At 40.8% G+C, this 19,805-nt stretch overlaps 1 protein-coding gene across 2 annotated transcripts in view; it reads left to right on the plus strand.

The window, feature by feature from the left end:
* The first annotated feature begins 17,109 nt into the window (after positions 1-17,109).
* The window catches only part of ST6GALNAC3 (ST6 N-acetylgalactosaminide alpha-2,6-sialyltransferase 3), a 445,976-nt gene continuing 443,280 nt past the window's right edge, over positions 17,110-19,805 (plus strand). The window contains exon 1 of one of the 2 annotated variants that reach the window (XM_070746190.1): positions 17,110-17,383. In XM_070746190.1, coding sequence (XP_070602291.1) covers positions 17,366-17,383 — 18 coding nt within the window. In that variant the 5' untranslated portion in view covers positions 17,110-17,365. The remainder of the gene's footprint in view (positions 17,384-19,805) is intronic. The other variant, XM_070746189.1, reaches the window with a different exon arrangement.

Consider the following 19,805-nt stretch of genomic DNA (forward strand, 5'->3'; position numbering starts at 1 on the left):
CTTGGAAAGTTTCCAAATTGTGACCTGTGGGAAACTATGGTTGCACAAAAAGTTGATGATTTATAAGGGCAAAACAGTAAAATAAAATGCATTTAAAAAAAACCAATTCACTCAAATTCAGCCAATTTTCTATCACTATACCTGTTTTTTTGTGGTTAGAGGTTCTGGGATTCTTCAGCCTTAAAACGTCTGAAACTCTCTGCATTAGCCCACCTGAAGTGGGTTCTTTTCTACTGCCGGAGGAAGCACAGTATGAATCAGCCATATGTTCTCTTGATCATTATTCCATTTAAATTCTACTTTCCCCTTCCTCTTTCACGCTTTAACTACAGTAGGGTGATTATGTTTGCAACAACTGTGGGCAGTCCACAAGTCAAGTTAGCAAGCCTAATTCAAACTTGCCAAAGCCTATGTCTCCTTCTTCACGTTTATTTTCTGATATAGAAAGGACATTTCACATTCTGCAACGCAGAAGGGAAAAGGTTATTCTGGACAAGCCCTGTTATTCCTTGAAACTGTGATGGTTGTTCCAACTCTTTATTGCTGTGCATACCCTGTTTCCCCGATAGTAAGACACCCCCGATTGTAAGACGTATCGGGGGTTTCAGGGGGGTCAGCTAATATAAGCCATACCCCGAAAGTAAGACATATGTCTTACTTTCGGGGAAACACGGGGGGTATTGCCGCCTCCCTCTCATCTAGCTGCGCGTCGGCTCCTGCCCACGTCCGCACCGTCCCCCTCTCCATACGTCGCCGCGCCATCCCCTGCACTTGTCACTGCCGCCTCTGCAAATTTACTCGGGCACGTCCCTACTCCAAAGAAACCTCCCCCCCCGCCACAGAAGGTAAAATGCATATACACTAAAAAAACACATTTTACACAGTTTTTTTTTAGCTGTCAGTGCCCGTTTAACAATATAAGACATACCCCGAAAGTAAGACATAGTGGGGCTTTTGGGGATAAAAAGAAAGTAAGACACTGTCTTACTTTCGGGGAAACACGGTATCAGAATTCAAGTTTGGAAATTATAAATATTTGCAGGAATGTGTCCAAGGTTCACACTGATGAAACTCTAAGAAATTATCTAAATATTGCTGAGTTAAGGGGATAATAATGTTATTTGAGAAATAATAGTTTTCCACCCAGTTACAAGAGGTAGAAAAGTTGCAGTATTATCCTGCTTCCTAAAAGAAACGTTGTGTTCTCAATTGTCTTCTTGTTATCTTCTCCTTTTTAAAATGCTTTTTCAAATCTTGCTTGAATTGCTACTGTATCATCTTGCATTTTTGTCAGAACAGCAAGATTCCATATTTTGCTTGATTAGAACTTGTTGAAGCACCTATTTTTTGGTTATTTCTACCCTGCCATTATTATTTTTTTACAAATCAATCAAGACGATGTACATATCCAGTACACATTTGAGGCACAAATGATTGGACTCAAATTATCCCTATCAGTGACTTCACTGCTCTTTGCAGGAATGTAACTGTGCAAGAGTTCAAGAACAGAATGGTTGGCTGCCTGGCAGTGATAAGAAATATAGTATCTATTTTTGAGCCAATGCATTTCAAAGTTCAATTCAAAGTATTCTTGTTAACCTATAAACTCCAACATGGCCTGCCCCCTATTTCATGGTTGGAAATGACTTTAATACAATATGTTCATCCTATATGTTTTCTCCAAGAACTAATAGTTCAAGTCCCTAACATGCAGGAGATTAGATAAATAAAGCTACCATTAAAAATGACTACTAGAGGGCTTAAAGCCCACATTTCCCTTTCTTTGTCCCTTAGCTCCTGTTCTGTCTGGGTCCCCCCAGACGCCAACACCAACCAAAAAGAGTATCCAGACACACTGGTAAAAAGCAAAGGCAGTTTATATACTGGAAAGCAAACACAGGTAACAAAAACTGTTCTTACAGACAGGAACACGATGAAGCTTCACAGAGGTTTCACGAAGGCCAGGCAATAAAACAGGATTCTTGCTGGCAAAAACAACACTGGAGATAATAAAACCCACGCCTCCCCCAAGTCTTTCAGCCTTCTAGGCCACAAGCCAAGATCAGAGACGCCAAGAATCGAAGCAAGGTCACAGGACTCCCAGTTGATAACTCTCCACAAGACTGTAAGGGCGGGCCTGCCTTTTCAACCCTGCTGAGGAGAACCACACCCAAACCCAGCTGTTGCCAATTCAGGGATGGAAATACCTTTCTAATTGGCCCCTTCTTTGAGCTGCACGTCTCTGCCTCATGTCTATTATAGCCTGTGTGTCTTCATCCAATGAATCCAGGCTACTAGCTGGGGAGAGGCCCCCCCGGGGGTCTCAGGCTGCTCTCCCTCCTCCTCTTCCTGACGTTCCTCTCCCCCGTCTGCCTGGTCCTCCCCCTCCTGGTCACTGTCCACCTCCTCTGGGCATGGATCCGGCAGAGCTCCAGCCGGTCCCTGAGGAGCCTCAGGCTGAATCACAACAGCTCCCAGTCTGATAATAAAAATGAAACTATTTTATTGTTTGACTGACGTTTGTTGGCAGAGATATTGGGGGAGAGCAGGGATACCAAGCCTGCAACAGAAATGGCACCCTTTTAAACTTTCATACAGATGGGTAGAGTTTCAAAACATGGATTCATGCTGAACATCTTGTTTTTGTATCTTGGAGATACCTGTGTTGACCAAGCTTATTTTCTGTTGAAATGGGGAAGATTGATCTTTCCATTGTTATATTCATCTTCGTGGTACAATTTTAATTTTCTATGGTTAAGAAAAAATGGATTATTCCCATCACCTTCCAATGTTTTATTATTTGTAAACTGCCAAGTGTCTGGTGATAAGCTATATAAAATTAACCGATTAGTTAATTACTAAGAGATATCTATTATTTCAAGTCGATTTTGTCTTGCGATTTTATTTTCTCACAGCAGTGGCATTTCTCCTCCTAAATATCCTTTTCAAAGAATACTAGATCTTTTTCTTACTCACTTGGCAATGTAAATGTGTTCTCCACTGTGGAACTGCACCACACCAGTGTCTTCTGGGTAGATGAAAGAAATTGCCTATAAAAATACCATTCAGTTGTTTGTTTTTTCATTTGAAGAAGTAAATCAGCAGAGTCCAAGAGGTATTTCAATATTTTGGCATTTTCCTGTATACTTCTCTTTAGTGCAGTGTTTTTCAACCAGTGTGCTGCGGTACATTAGTGTGCTGTGAGACATGGTCAGGTGTGCCGTGGGGAAATTAAACATGGGTCCCCAAACTACAGCCCACGTGCTGGATATGGCCCGTGGAGGCCATTTATCCGGCCCACCGCCAGCTGCCTCCTTCCGAACATAAATATTCCCCTCACAATCCCTCCAGCTATCAGTGACAGGAAGAGTGGAGGCACAGGGAATGCTCACTGACCAATCACCTTCTAGGATTCATCCCAACCACTAGCGATGAACCAATAGGAGACCGTCTCTCATCCACACACAGGAAGGTCCCCACTCGGGCTGCTGCGCACTTGTCATTGTATGGCTGCAACGAGTAGTACTGCTCCCCATGGTCCCGATTTCTAATCCTGGTCAGGACTGGAGGTAAATGTTGCCACCACTAGATGAAGCCTCAGTTGGTTATATCTATCCTGATGGTGTGTATAGATATTTGACCTTTTTCTTTTTATAAGAGGTCCCCGCAGACTATATGTATAATATGTACTGTGTTAGAGTGTCATTTTGTGTCATTTTGGTTGGTGGTGTACCCCAGGATTTTGCAAATGTAAAAAATGTGTCGCAGCTCAAAAAAGGTTGAAAATCACTGCAACAACAAACAATTGTGTGGCAAAGAAGGTCCTGAGAAGAAAATAAGTTACTCAAAATGAATTTTCTGGTCTCTGGATCAATCTAAGGCAGTGATGGTGAACCGTTTTTTGCTTGAGTGCCAAAAGGGCTTGAATGCACACAATAGCGTGTACATGCGTGCCCACGCTCATAATGAAATGTCCTCATGGTGTGTGTTCCCTATGCTTTTGCACAGGGCTCACTGAAGCCTCCAGAGACTGCGGATGCCAAAAAATGGATTACAGCTGATTTTCGGCCTTCCGGAAGGCGGGAGGAGGTCATTTTTCAGAAACAAACATCCAGTTGGGCTGTTTTTCACCATCCCCAGGCTTCAGGAGGCAATGCATTATTGCAATGCGCTCTATATGGGGCTACCCTTGAAAAGTGTTCGGAGACTGCAAATAGTCCAGAAAGTAGCTGCAAGAGCTATCATATAACACCTTTGCTCCACAAGCTGCACTGGCTTCCTATTAAGGCACAATTCAAGGTATTGGTTATTACCTATAAAGCCCTTTATGGCTCAGGGCCCGACTATCTACGGGACCGTCACTTGCCACATACCTCCCAGAGACCAATAAGAGCTCACAGAGTTGGCCTTCTCCAGGTCCCGTTGACTAAGCAATACAGGTTGGTGGGACCACAGGGGAGACCCTTCTCTGTGGCTGCCCTGGCTCTATAAAACCAACTTCCACCCGATTTCCATACTGCTCCCGCCCTGCTGGCCTTTCATAAGGCCAGGAAGACCTGGCTTTGTCAGCAGGCCTGGGGACCATAAATCTACATCCTTGATGGCCAACTCTATGAATGGTGTGCATGTGTATGATTGTGACAGCCTTTTTAAATAACTTTTTTTAATGGGGCTTTAATTTTAGATAATGTTTTCGTTTTAGATAATGTTTGACTTCTATTATTATTATTATTATTATTATTATTATTATTATTATTATTATTATTATTATTTATTGGATTTGTATGCCGCAGACTTTATCGCTTTGTATCTATTTATATTGTATTTTTTATTGTTGTAAACTGCCCTAAGTCCTTCGGTATTGGACGGCACAGAAGTCAAACAAACAAACAAATAAACAAAAACAAACAAACAAACAAACTCCCCCTCTGAAAGGTAGAAAATCATGCACACTGGAGCTGACATAGGGCAATGCCTCATGTACCTGCAGATATGGCTCCAGGTGCCACCTATTCAATAAGTTCACCATCATGGATCTAAGGTAGAGAAAGGTCCTAACTACCAGTATGTTTGCACTGAACGTATGCTTAAAATATTATGCATGGCTCTAGAATGGGTGGATTCAGATGGAAGACTCATTTTTTCCTTAGCGTAATGGAGAGAATGCTCCATGTGTTTCCCTTCCCTGAGACTTAAAGCTGAAGACAAGATCTCTGCACTGGTAATTATGATTCAGCAAAAATAATTTTGTAATAAAGATGGCAGGTCTAGAGGGGTCAAACTTTTCCAAATGGTACTTGAGAGAATCATTTCAAAAACATTTTTAATAGCACAGCAATTTCATTGACCAAGAAATACAGAAAGATAAAACAGTACTGGCAGGTTGTCAGGAGGTGAAATAACTGGGAAGCTTCAGAAATAATCCAAGCTGTTCTTTAGCTATGCTTCAATGGCTACATAAATGTCAGACTAATGCTAAACTTAACATTTGATAATTTCCAATTTAAGAAGCAATTTTAAATAACTAATTTTTCTCAATAATAAACCAGGACGTTGGAGTGAAAATAACTGGAGAACCTACACCTGCCAGTTGTAACTGGAAATAATTCTTTAGGATTTAATGGAAGAAGAAAATCTAACACTGTTGGAGGTAAAAGCTTGGGGAAAGGTATTGTAGAGTATGAGTGACTGCCTTGTTGAGCAACCATTTATGGGCAGTGGCAAAAAAATAATTTTGCAACCAGCCTCACATTTACAACATTTGCAGATTTGTAATGCAAAGGAAAGCTGAAGTAAGATAACAAAGTTATGAAGTTTTAGTTAGCAACCAACTTTGTCAACAACTGAGTTACTTGTCTGAATTGTGGATACTAAATGAAGACCTTTATATGTTCAACAGGGCACATATATTTTCTGATGAGTAGAGTACCCAGCGCACATACAGACCCTGTATATAAAACAGTGGTACCTCTACCTACAAACACCTCTACTTATGAATTTTTCGAGATAAGAACCGGGTGTCCAAGATTTTTTTGTCTCTTCTCAAGAACCGTTTTCCACTTACAAACCCGAGCCTCCGAAACTATATCTGGAAAAGGTGGGGAGAAGCCTCTGTGGGACCTCTCTAGGAATCTCCTGGGAAGAAACAGGGCCTCCACCCTCCCTGTGGTTTCTCTAATCGCACACATTATTTGCTTTTACATTGATTCCTATGGGAAAAATTGCTTCTTCTTACAAACTTTTCTACTTAAGAACCTGGTCACGGAACGAATTAAGTTAGTAAGTAGAGGTACCACTGTATATGGTACAGTTTATGTATAAACACTTAGTACGTAGAAATTGTGATTAATGTAGAAGGACTTACATTATTGGCATTCTGAGAAAGAAGGAAATCCCTCTCTTTGTGCTTGGGAAAAAGGTTAAAACATAAAGTACAATTATGCAAAACTTGGGTTTTTTTTAATTTTCCATCCCAATATGATGCAGGAACAAGAGTAAGTGCCTCAAAGATGTAATCTTAATAAATAAATTCCAGCTTGTTTCTCCATTCAAATAACCTCCATTTAAATAAGAACAGATTTGATACTGTGTACATGGATTAATTAACTTTCTTCTTGTTGTAGAATTTTACAGTTGCTTGATTCTCAGTGAGTTGAGTCTCACTCCCAATCCTCCTAAATTATTCAGTATTATCTGATTTTTATTCTTTCTAGTCCAATAGGATGTTAGGAAGAAATTACCGGTATGTAAAAAAGATGTGGGATTGTCTGCCTGGCTCCATCAGTACCCTTGGAAAACACAATGAAATGCATTAAATTTGTGTGGGAAGAGAAGTCAGAAAAATAAGCCTAAATTCACACACAAAAAAAGGATTGGAAACTGTAAAGGAAAAAAAATATGCAAATGCATCTTGACAGAAGAGGGTTTTTTTTCAACCGTGGCAACTTTAACATGTATGAATTCAACAGTGCTATAGGAGAAGTGGTTGGGTGGTGGCTCAGAATGTTCTTCACTGCTCCATTCTAAGCCTGCCTATTTCCCAATCATGTAATCTAAAGCAAAATTATTTTAAAGAGCGGTAAAGGTTTCCAGTTGTGACGTTCTTCATCCTTTTCCTACTGAATTTATTTTTACAAGAAAGCTTGCAACTATTTATCAATGCCTCCTATATGTATCCAAGTAAGTGTCAAATCAATATTAGTAACAATTAGTAATAATGCAGAACACACTTTCTGGGATTCTTTCTGTTGTGGTTAGCTCTGGCCCAGCTCCTGCCCCAAGGACTGTGGATGTGGGGGAGACATCCACATGCTGCAGGCCTGTTTTGCCCCTCCCCCCCCAGTGGAATCTGATGATGAAGGCTCCTCTGACCAAGAAGACATGAGTGACAGGGAGGAGGAGAGTGTGGCAGATAGCTCAGAAGGAGATCAATTATCTAGCTCCTCCTTGGATTCAGAAGAAGAGTTAATGATACAGCCACGCATGCGGAGAGCGATGCATAGGCAACAACAACTGAGAGATTATTATCAAAGAAAATGAGGCCACCTGTGGTTGGGTGGGGCTGTGGTAATTAGTGAGGCTGCTATAAATAGCAGCCTGTGGGTTTGGCCATTGTGGAGGATTATCTGATTGTTGTGTTTCATGACTGCTTTGCTGCCTTTGATCTTTGTGTGCTGATTTTCCCCCACTTTGAAACTAACCCAGAGCAAAGTGTGTTTCACTTTGTAAAAGAAGAAGGACTGTGAATTGCCTCACAGCTGTAAGCTAAGTATCACAGAACTGATAAGGGACTTGTACAAATTACCAATTTGTTTGGAGACAAAGTGCTCTTTGCTATACAAAAAGAGTGCTCTGTTTATTTGCATTTTTGGTATAAAGAACATTATTTTGAATTTTCAAACATGTGTGTGTCTGAAATTGTATCTGTGCATTTTTGGGAGGATTCTACCAGAGAGCTCGACAGAACACTTTCCAACCCCTTCAAAACAGTTCTGCCTTCAGTCACATGACCAAGAGGGAAAAGAGTAGATTACTAGTAATAGGCACCCTGGGTTCATTCTCAAAACATCTGGAGCATCACAGGAACACCATCAGCACTGACAAAATCATTATCAGTCAATTGCAAAAGGCAATTTTACTTTACACTTAAACATATAGAATTTTACTTTACAATGTAGGTGATATATTATGAATAGTTTCTTTTATTAAAGATATCTATATAGAGAGAGAATTTTTAATTAGCTATATGATATAAGATAAAAATTTAGATTAAAATAGATTTTATTATTCTTTACATTGCTGTAACCTTTTGTAGTAAGACGGTGAGGGAAAAAATGTAATTTAGAATTTTAAGAATTGCTAATATTGTATAAAATTATCAGAAAATTTTACACGGGGAGAGATAAGAGCGTCCATTGAGGGAGTAATGAGAAAAGAAAAGTTTGTATAAGATTGATTTTAAGCATTGTTGTTGTGTTTATAACTATATTGTTTTACTTTATGGAGAAAAAATAAAATCTTATACCCCAAAAAATGGCAAAAGGCAATTTTACTTGGAACAGCTAACATGATGTGATAATACACTGCTCAAAAAAATAAAGGGAACACTTAAACAACACATCATAACTCCAAGTAAATCAAACTTCTGTGAAAACAAACTGTCCACTTAGAAAGCTACACTGATTGACAATCAATTTCATTTTGTTGTCAGCGCATACAACTTTGTACAGAACAAAGTATTCAATGAGAATATTTCATTCATTCAGATCTAGGATGTGTTATTTGAGTGTTCCCTTTATTTTTTTGAGCAGTGTACTTCAGCAACATCAAAAAACATTTGCCTATTCCAGGTTCTTGAGAAGGACCTGATAGATGGATAAAAATGCCAAATCATAACTATCGCATACTAAATCCAATATTTTTGCTGATAATTTAATTTAATTTATTCGACTTCTATGCCGCCCAATCTCGTAGAACGGCTTACAACAATAAAAATGATACAATAATACAAGACGGCTTACAACAATAAAAATGATACAATAATACAATAATAAAAAGAAGTCAAACAACTACAATAAATAAAACCCCATGACCCTAACAACCATTATAAACCCCCCAAAACCAATCTAACAAACATACATACCAAACAAACATAATTCGGGCACGTCTGATGTTAAACCTCACGGGCCCCAGGCCTGTTGACAAAGCCAGGTTTTAACAGCTTTTTGAAGGGCCAGTAGAGTGGGAGCAGTGCGAACATCGGGGGGAGTTGGTTTCATAGAGCTGGGGCAGCAACAGAAAAGGCCCTTCCCCACGGTCCCACCAATCTACATTGTTTAGTCAACGGGAGCTGGAGGAGGCCGATTCTGTGCGATCTAATAGGTCTCTGGGAGGTATGTGGCAGGAGAAGGTCCCGTAAAAAGTATATGTTCTCCTTTTCTTGCGCCAGAGTCTCAGTTTTGAACTTGTTCTTTCTTTGCTGGTTTCTCCAAACACACTAAATTTGATCTGATAGTTTTGTTTTGAGAGAATCATCCAACTAATGAATGGACGGGGTCTTGTATCTCTTTTTCATAATTTCTTTCAAACATTAATTTGGATTGGAAAGAATGAAAGAGAAAGTTCTGCTTCATCCTGTAATTTTGCAACATGTACTCATTTCTGGTCTCCAGCCACAGGCATTTTTCTTTATTGCCACTGATTCTTTATTGTTCTCTATCCTATGTCTACCTGGTTAAAAACTGGGAGTTCAGATTTCACACCCCAGAAGACAAGAGTTTAGTTTAAATTCTAATTTTAAACAAAGTGTTCAGAGAATCAACAACTGCTTTTCGGTCCATCTTTACCTGTCATTCAGCCTGTTGAACATAGACATGACCCAGCCTCCATTCAGAGTACCATTTAGTGAGGATGAAATCACTTACCTGGTCCTTACACCTTCTCCTAATGGCTTTTCTTGTAAAATATCTACAGTAAAAGATTTAGGATCAAGACAAGCCATGGGAGAGAAGGCAAGGACCAGCAAAGCTCTCCCTCACTAAAAGGTGGTTTAGGAATCCAGGAGTTGAAGTCCATAGATAGTAAAGGAGCATAGTTGCTACATTGGTGTAAGAGGTTCCTGGAATTATTTTCTTCTCTGTTGCATTCTGTATCCTACAGGTGTCAAACTCACTGAATACAGGTAATGATGTGAACTTTAGCAGAATCATAAAAGAATTAGATAGTAAAGGGATAATGAGAATTGGTCACGTTGATGTCATGTGATGGATCTTGCTATTGTGGAGCTGGGGTGGACATGGCCTGCGCATGATGCATCTGGCCCATGGGCTGCCAGTTTGACACCCCTGTTTTATGCAGATGCTAAGGCCTTTCAATGATTTTCTTTCATTGCAGGAGGGAGTCTTCAGGAACTTAATGTTATGTTTCCCTTTCTAATAGACACAAACTTGTTTAGTTGCATTCTACCTCTTTCCTCCTTTCTCAACCTCAGTAACTTTATTACGATGACTTCAACTCCCAATGTTTCCAGCTTGCATGCTGATTGGGGAATTCTGGAAGATTGAAGTCCACACATCTTGCTGAGGTTGAAAAACATGGGGGTTGGTGGTCTTTCTTTTATGAAAATAATGATTTTTATTAAATATAAACATTTAAAACATTAAAGTAAGCGCAAACATATATACAAGACAAAACAACACATTTACAAATATGCATATCAACCTGTTTGGCATTTCTACGGTAAATTATCTTAACATTAAATTTCCATTTATATATAGTTCATATTAACTCTATTTCCTTTACAGTTTTAATCTACTTATCTATTGGTAAGTATACATGTCCATTACATTCAAACTTATAAAATCCTATATTCATTCTTTAACTAAATATCATTGTACACATTTATACATCTTCTTTCTTCTTTTTATTCTTCCGTTCCAACCAATTATAGAACAAATTCCAAACTTCAAAATATTCCAAATCCTCTTTCTGGTTTACTTCTATTGTCAATTTATCTAATCCTGCGCATTCTAAAATTTTTCTAATAATTATTTTGTCAGTTGGTATATCACCACGTTTCCAATGTTGTGCCTGTGATATTCTCACCACTGCCAATATATGTAATATAATATACCAATATTTTCTTTTTCTTTTTTGATCAAATATTCCTATTAAAAATGTTTCTGATTTCATATTAATGTTCTGTTCTTTGATCCAGATGTGTATATTTTTCCAGATTTTTTTTATTATTGGGCAGTTTCATCACATATGATGGTATGTTCCATTTATGTGTTGGCATTTCCAACATTTGGGGTTCATATTTTAATACATTTTGGTTAATCTCTCTGGTGGTAGATGCTATCTGTAGTACAATTTATAAAGGTTTTCTTTGTATGAGGCTGTTCTTCAAGCAAGGATAGCTGCTAGCTGTTCTCACACCACACTACCATGGCACCACCCTGGAAATCTTGCGGCATTTGGTGGTCTTTTGTGTAGGAATTTGGCCAAAGTGAAATCCAGGCCTGCCTTAGACATGAAAACCAACTGGGTGAAATTGAGCCAGTCACTCTTTGTCAGACCACGCCACCTCATAGAGTTATTGCTGTGGGGGAAATAGGAAGTAGGAGTATTGTGTACATTCACCATTTTGAATTACTTCTTAAGTAATAACAACAGGATAAAATATCTAATAAATAAACAAACAAACAAACAAACAAACAAACAGGCATAACTGCAATGATTTTCCAGGCTTTAAAATACTGTATTTACCTTTTGAGGGCTATGATTTTTCATGTATTTTTCTGCTCAAAATGATTTTTATTTTTTTTTAATTAATCAATAGGAGTAATATGCAAATGACTAATTTCCAGTCTTAAAATTTTCAAGGTGCCCAAACAGTATAAAACTAGCATGACAAAAATCCAATCATTCCCCTTCTCCCTGATGTTGGCAGTGTAAAGTACAAGCAGGACGTTTGTGGAATCTTGATTCTATGTACAGTAGTCCCTCACCTATCGTTGGTGTTACGTTCCAGACCTGGCCGCGATAGGTGAAATCCGTGATGGGGAATTTATCGACTGATAGTACTTATTTAAGTATTTATATTGTAATTGTTTGGTAAGTTTTCATTGTTTTAAGTGTTTATAAACCCTTCCCACACAGTATTTATTTTAGATACAGTATTTAAATACAGTATTTACAATTTTAGATATATATTTTTTTGGGAAACACCTGCCGATCGAGTTTGGCGGGCTGTTTAAATCTGCCGATCGACTTCCTCAGAAACCCGCGATGAAGTGAAGCCGCAGTAGGTGAAGCGCGGTATAGCGAGGGACTACTGTACCAAGACAAATTCCTTGTGAGCCAATCTCATTTGGTCAATAAAATTCTATTCTATTGATTGGTTGGTTTCTGTAGCCGCCCATCTCAGCAAACAATACCGAGCAGAGGGAAGAGAGGGAACGCCTTCCCTGCCTCTGCCTGGAATTATGAGTGGTTGGTTTGGTTTTTTTTTTCATTTTGACTTCATTTGATTATCCGCCCATCTCAACAAACGATTCAGGGCAGCTCACAATTCAAAAACATGTATTATCATTACAATCTCAAAAGCATTTTAAAGCAGTAAAAGCAACTAAAAACCATTTTAAAATCTCATGAAAGCATCCGATTTGGGCACAGAGGGAACAACACAAGGCTGTTCACACTATAGCCCAGGAGTGGGACCCTTGGTATATGTGCCCACCACACCTCCTTCAGCTCTGGAGCACAGCCTGGTCTTTAAAGCTTTAGGGAAAACTAATGTGGGAATGATTGGTAGAGAAGAGATCAGAAGAGAAGGGTTTACGGGTAGGGATTTCTGACCGTCTCCAAATGGGTGGACAGTGCAGTCAGGCAGTAGAGAAAGCGAGTAGGATGCTTGGCTGCATAGCTAGAGGTATAACAAGCAGGAAGAGGGAGATTGTGATCCCCTTATATAGAGCGCTGGTGAGACCACATTTAGAATAATACTGTGTCCATTTCTGGAGACCTCACCTACAAAAAGATATTGACAAAATCGAACGGGTCCAAAGAGGGGCTACAAGAATGGTGGAAGGTCTTAAGCATAAAACGTATCAGGAAAGACTTCATGAACTCAATCTGTCTAGTCTGGAGGACAGAGGGAAAAGGGGGGACATGATCGAAACATTTAAATACGTTAAAGGGTTAAATAAGGTTCAATGGGGTTTTTAATAGGAAAGTGAACCCAAGAACAAGGGGCACAATCTGAGGTGAGTTGGGGAAAAGATCAGAAGCCACGTGAGAAAATATTATTTGACTGAAAGAGGAGTGGATGCTTGGAACAAACTTCCAGCAGATGTGGTTGGTAAATCCACAGTCACTGAATTGAAACATGCCTGGGATAAACACAGATCCATCCTTAGATAAAATACCGGAAATAGTATAAGGGCAGACTAGATGGACCAGGAGGTCTTTTTCTGCCGTCAATCTTCTATGTTTCTATGTTTCTATTCTATTCTATTCTATTGGCTTCCTTCTCCCCCTCCCCTCCCCCCAAAAGGGAGGGAGTCATCTAAATATTGCTGGGAAATGATCACCTTTCCAATTATATCACTGAGACTACATTGAAACCTCCAGATCTGGAAAATAGCTCACCTTTCAGCTAGGATGACAAAGTAACTGAGACTTTGTTCCTAGTTTCAAGTGTTGTCTGGTGGCGAGAATGGTGGACTTTTCTAGAAATTTAAGCAGGAACAAATAATAGCATTGTAAATGTATTCTGCAAGAAGCGAGGACGGGCCTTCGTTCTGGATGGCTTGTCTTCAAAGTGAAATAAAATAAAATAATAGGAAAAATAAAATTAAAAGGCATGCCTTTTTTTAGAAAAAAAAGTGTAAATAGCATAATACGCATTAGGACTTTAATATTGTCAGGAAATAGCTTTTCCTGAAACTATTAAGAAATTAATCTGTTTTGAAATCTCTACTCTATGAATATGTCAAGATTTATATGCTATAAGCTATTCTTACACTAATAGGTTGGGGCTGTAAAATAATTCCTTCCTTGCTTGCTATGTAAATCCCCTCCCACATGGGATGGAAGGAGTTACAAAACCACAAATGCCATATGCCTTTCAGGATGTCTTCTTAATCATTTCCTGTGGTTTTCCTTCTCGCCAATTATATGGAGGACTTAGAATGGATTCTCCCCTCCCACCCCGTTTGTTTGTTGCAGTCAAAACAATAAAGTATAGGTTGGCATCTGAAAAACAAAGCCATCAATTATGGATGGAGTGAGCGGTCTGCAGGTTTCCAAATATATTTTGTTATTAAACTAAAACTTAAAAAGCCCCTTTGCAGAGGAAAAGGTATAAGAGTGCCACAAGGAATTTAGATGGAGGGATTTTTCTGCACACAGGTAGTTCTTGATTTACGATCATTCATTTAGTGACTCTTCAAAGTTAAAACATCAATGAAAAAAAAAGTGATTCGTAATAGTTTTTCACATTTAGGGACGCCTTTTGCGACCTTCTGACAAGCGACGTTAATGGGGAAGCCAGATTAACTGAGTTATTAACAATTGCAACAAAGTTGTGAAAAGAGAAAAATTGATCCTGGACTTAATGAAGCGCAGTGGTGGAAACTTCACACTAGACTTCAAGCATCTGGTTGTGTGTGCCTCTCCATTCTTCCTCCATAACTTGGGTTCCTGGTTTCTAAATGAGATGCAAAAGTTTCCATAGTCTGTGTTGATTTGGGGAGCCATGTCAACTGCTGGTGTTGGTCCACTGTGCTTCATTAAGTCTAGGGTCAACACAGCTATCTACAGGGAGATTTTGGAGCATTTCATGCTTCCTTCTGCAGATGAGCTTTATGGGGATGCTGACTTCAATTTTCCAACAGGACTTGGCACCTGCCCACACTGCCAAAAGCACCAAAACCTGGTTCAATGACTGTGGGATTACTTTGCTTGATTGGCCAGCAAATTTGCCTGACCTGAACCCCATAGAGAATCTATGGGGCATTGCTAAGAGACATGAGACTGAACAATGCAGAAGAGCTGAAGGCCGCTATTGAAGCATCCTGGTCTTCCATAACACCTCAGCAGTGCCACAGGCTGATAGCGTCCATGCCATATTGCATTGAGGCAGTAATTGCTGCAAAAGGGGTCCAAACCAAGTACTGAGTCCATATGCATGCTTATACTTCTCAGAGGTCTGATATTGTTCTATGTACAATCCTTGTTTTATTGATCAAATGTAATATTCTAATTTTCTGAGATGGTGGATTGGGTGTTTTCATGAGCTGTACCCCATAACCATCACAATTATAACAAATCACAGCTTGCCTTGCATGTAATGAATCTTTCTCACATATTACGTTTCACCTTTTAAGTTGCATGACTGAAATAAATGAACTTTTGCACAATATTCTAATTTTTCAAGTTACACTTGTGTGTCCTAAAGGTCCTGTCCTGTCCTTACAATTTGGGTGGGGGAATGTAGATTTTAATCCCATCAGCTCCAACCTTCTGTGTGGGTTTGTTTATGAATAGATCGGTCCAATCTTCCTGATATAAAACCTCCATTCCAAAGGTCCAGCTGCTTGAGGCTGTTTTCCTAGGCAGGAAGACCGGGGCTGCTTTCTGCCTTTTAAAAACATCTCTGGATCCCGTCGGCCAGACAATGTTGTCTGGTGGGGCCTAGGGGAAAAGCCTTCTCTGTGGCGGCCCCAGCCCTCTGGAATCAACTCCCTCGGAGATTCACACTGCCCCCACCCTCCTTGCCTTTTGTAAGAGTCTTAAGACTCATTTATGTCGCCAGGCATGGGGCAATTAGATGAAGACACCCCACTCCCCCATTTAATAAATGAAACGTTTGGTTGTGAATGAATTGGCTGATTGATTTTACTGTATTGGGTTTTTAGTTGTAATTTTAATTGATTAGATTTGTTGCGGTATTGTTTACATTGTATCCAGTGAGCCGCCCCGAGACTTCGGAGAAGGGCAGCATACAAATCTAATTAATAATGATAATAATAATAATAGTAATAATGCCAAAAAACCAGACCAACATGTTAAGACCCACCAGTCTTTAATGGCCACATGAAAGTGGTATCAGGCAGCATTGTCTTGTACGCTTTGTTTCTATATTGTATTCTGTGAGCCTCCTGAGCTTTCGGAGAAGGGCGGCATACAAATCAAATCAAATTAAAAAAAATCAATCAATCAATAAAGGGGGAAAATTATGCAGAAGCATCTCTTGAGCAGGGACTAGATGCAAGAAGGGAAGGTTTATTTTATTTATTTATTTTATTTATTTATTTAAAATAAATAAATGGAAAGTTTATAAAATAAACTTATAAATAAAATGTATAAAATAAATGGAAGGTTCCCAAAGAGAGCAACAAGTAGACCAAGGCACAAGATGACCCTGTGGATTATGTGCAAAGTGGGTCGGCTCTTTTCACCTCCAAATTTCAGACCAAAGTAGAAAGAGGTGGTGGGGGGAAGCTAAGGGCCGTACATAAGTACACCAGAGTACCTTCCGTCCCCTTTCCTAATGTTTCTCTTTTACTAGTATCATGTATATACTGCAAATATTATTATATCTTTGTATACCACCAATACATACTTGACAAAAACAAACAAATAAAATAAATAAGCTGTTCTCCAGGCTCGGAGCCTACATCGGCCCATCGGAGATCTTTCTGTCCGTTTTTAATGTTGCTAGATAAGAGTGTCAGGGCAAAGGCTTGGAAGAAACTTCTTCCAACTACTGTAACTCTAATCCGGGTTTTCTGGCCCGGGGATTCCCGATCAGGTTTTTTTTTAAGTAATCCGGGAAAAAAGTAACACGAAGTTTCTCGCCTCCCACCCCACCCACCCCAGAGTCTCTTTCCAAACCGCAGCGGCGCATCTTTGGGCATATAAAAAAAGTTTTCGTTCGCGTACCGTCGCGATCAGCAGGAGGAGGAGGAGGAGATAAAACAGCAACTTCCTTCTTAAAACAAAAACGAAAATTCTTAAGAAAAAGAAGGGGGGGGGGAATAAAAAAGAAAGCCGGGAGGTGGGGCGGTGGAAAGAGCCCAGATCAGCCACGTGATGAAGGGGGCTGGTACGGTGCTGGCTCCCAGCCAGTGGCAAGGAGCTTGATGGGGAGGAAACAAACGGAGCATGAAAAAAGGAGGCAACATGACTAACGGGTCGCCGAATGGTGCGAGTCCTCATGAGCTGGGATCTCCCGGGATATAAGCGGAGGCAGCCCCGGCGGCTTCTTCTTTTCAAGCCTCCTGCCTCTCTTTACTCCCCAAGCAGATCTGCTGCTGCTGCTTTGGGGAGGGGAGGAGGAGGGTTAAAGGAAGGATAGAACATGGCCTGCGTTTTGAAGGTAAAAAAACCATCTCTATCTGTTGCTTGGATTGTTCCAAAAGAAAGGAGAGATTGAGCAGGGGGAAAAGAAATGATACTAATGGCGAAAGACGAGTCCCGTTCGCGCCCCCATTTAATTTCCATTGGAATCGGAAAATATCTTGATTTTTTTTTCTTTTCTTTTCTGGGCGCTTCTTCTCCCCGACCAAGCAATCCAATCCCCAGCTGGAAAATGCCGAGAGATTCTCAGTCCGCGCCGCCGATCCTCTCCCTTTTCCCGCTGCTCTTCTTGTCACTACCGTCGCTACGGCCATCTCTTAAAAGCTCTGGCGGGGATGGGGAGGGGGGGGGGAGAAAGGAAGAAGGAGAAAAGAAAAAGCAGCCCGGAATGCGGCAGAGGAGACGGGGAGGGGGGAACCTCCCCCCCCCCGCCGTTGGCCGAATCCTTCCAGGCATAACCTTACTCCGACCGGGGGGGGGGGTGAGGGGCTTGAGGATCCGCGGCGGGGAAGTGGGGCGGGGAAAAGAGGATTCCGTCCTTTCTCCTCCTTTTGGGAATCTCTGGCTCGAATCTCGCGCTGTTTTCAGAGGTACAAGTTGCTCCAGAAGCGCGCACATAACGCACATTTCTCTCGCGCGCTCCCCTCCCCCTCCCGTCCCTCGTCTCCTCATGATTTCAGCAGAAACAAAAACGTGTCCCTTACTACTCATCGTCGCCGACGTCGTCTGGCGTCCTCCGCAACGTCTGGTTCTTTCTGTCCTTCTCCCTCCAGAAGGAGAGAAACTAACCGTAACCAAAATATTTCCCCGCTTCACTATCACCCCTTTCTTTTCGCTGCCTCTTGCTTTTGGACACAATCTCTCTCTCTCTCTTCATAAAAATATAATTATATATATATAACTATATATATAAAACACACATATATGTATCACATGTTTTTGCTGAATTTTTTTTAAAATTAAGGGAGACTAGGATAGCGCTAGAAATTATATAGAAATAAATTATATACAGAAATAAAGGCATTTGGGTGGGAGGAGAAGGAGGAAGAAGATGAGGAGGACAATGGCTGCCGAAGAAAGAAGGTGAGGTGAGGGCAATCAAAAAAATCCAAAATTTTAAGGCTTAAAAAAAAGGGACTCTGAGGTGGCGAGGACCATACGCCTCCCATACACCTGGCTTGAGGCTGCCTCCCATACACTGCACCACAGAGAGAAAGTCAGGTGGGCGAGAGGCGGGAACCTCCTGCTCCTTTGACCAAAAGGTGACTGCTGCTGTTGCTACCTGCTGCCCCTTCCTTCCCATGCTGAAGGCTCCCCTCTCCTCTTGCCCATACACTTTGTAGCGGCACCTTTCCTTCACTGTGGTGACTCCTCGGTTTGGCTGAAGCTGAGTTGATCTGGCCGGGGCGAAGCACCCCCTTTTGGCTTCCCGCCCCTAGATGCTTCGGAAGGCAACCTCGCGCCAGGTGTATGGGAGGCAGCTCAAGGGAGTCACCACAGCAAAGTGGTTTATTCGCTCTCCAAGCGCCCAGAGAAAGGAAAACTCTCCATTCGCTCTGGGCTGTCAAAGCCTCCTTAAGTGCCATCGAAAGGGGCAGCATACAAATCTAATAATAAATTGAAAGGCTCCTCTGGCGGCCCAGAAAAGCCCAAGATGGCTGGGGTTAAAGGGGGAATGGCAGAAAACTGGCCGGGCCTTCTCAAATTTCCTGGGAAATTTTTCCAGGCTCGGGTTCTTAAGTAGAAAATGGTTCTTAACTAGAGGGAAAAATATTGAACACAGCCTGGAAATCCAATTAAATTGTACACATGAAGGTCTTGGCATATTCAGGTATTTTCCCATGTAAGTTTCAGAGATTCCTGGTGACGTTTCGACAAGGTTATCTTCAGGCTGGTGCTTTTGGCCTTGTGCTAGGATGAACATAGCATGACCTGAGTTGCCTTCCCTCTATAAATACTGGTGGGTGGGTGTAGAGTGCTGGCTCAGCAACTGCAACACCCACCCATCAGTATTTATAGAAGGAAGGCAGCTCAGGTCACACTATGTTCACCCTAGCACAATGCCAAAAGCACCAGCCTGAAGATGACGAGTGGGACCTCATCGAAACATCGCCAGGAATCTCTGAAACTTACACAGTAAGAAACCTGAATATGGCAAGACCTTCATACCTGTACCCATGCAAATCTATGAAAACATTATCTATCTATCTATCTATCTATCTATCTATCTATCTATCTATCTATCTATCTATCTATCTATCTATCCAAACACTCACACATCCACACACATACATACACATATACATACACATACATACACACACATAACACACACATGCATGTGCTCACAATGCATATTTAGGTCAGCAATAGCTTGGCACCACAGAAGGAGTTGAAATGGGTAGAAAGAAACCGAGAAACGAGAGGGAGGGCAAACCAAA

This window comes from Erythrolamprus reginae, chromosome 3 (genome assembly GCF_031021105.1).
Source record: "Erythrolamprus reginae isolate rEryReg1 chromosome 3, rEryReg1.hap1, whole genome shotgun sequence".
NCBI lineage: Eukaryota > Metazoa > Chordata > Lepidosauria > Squamata > Dipsadidae > Erythrolamprus > Erythrolamprus reginae.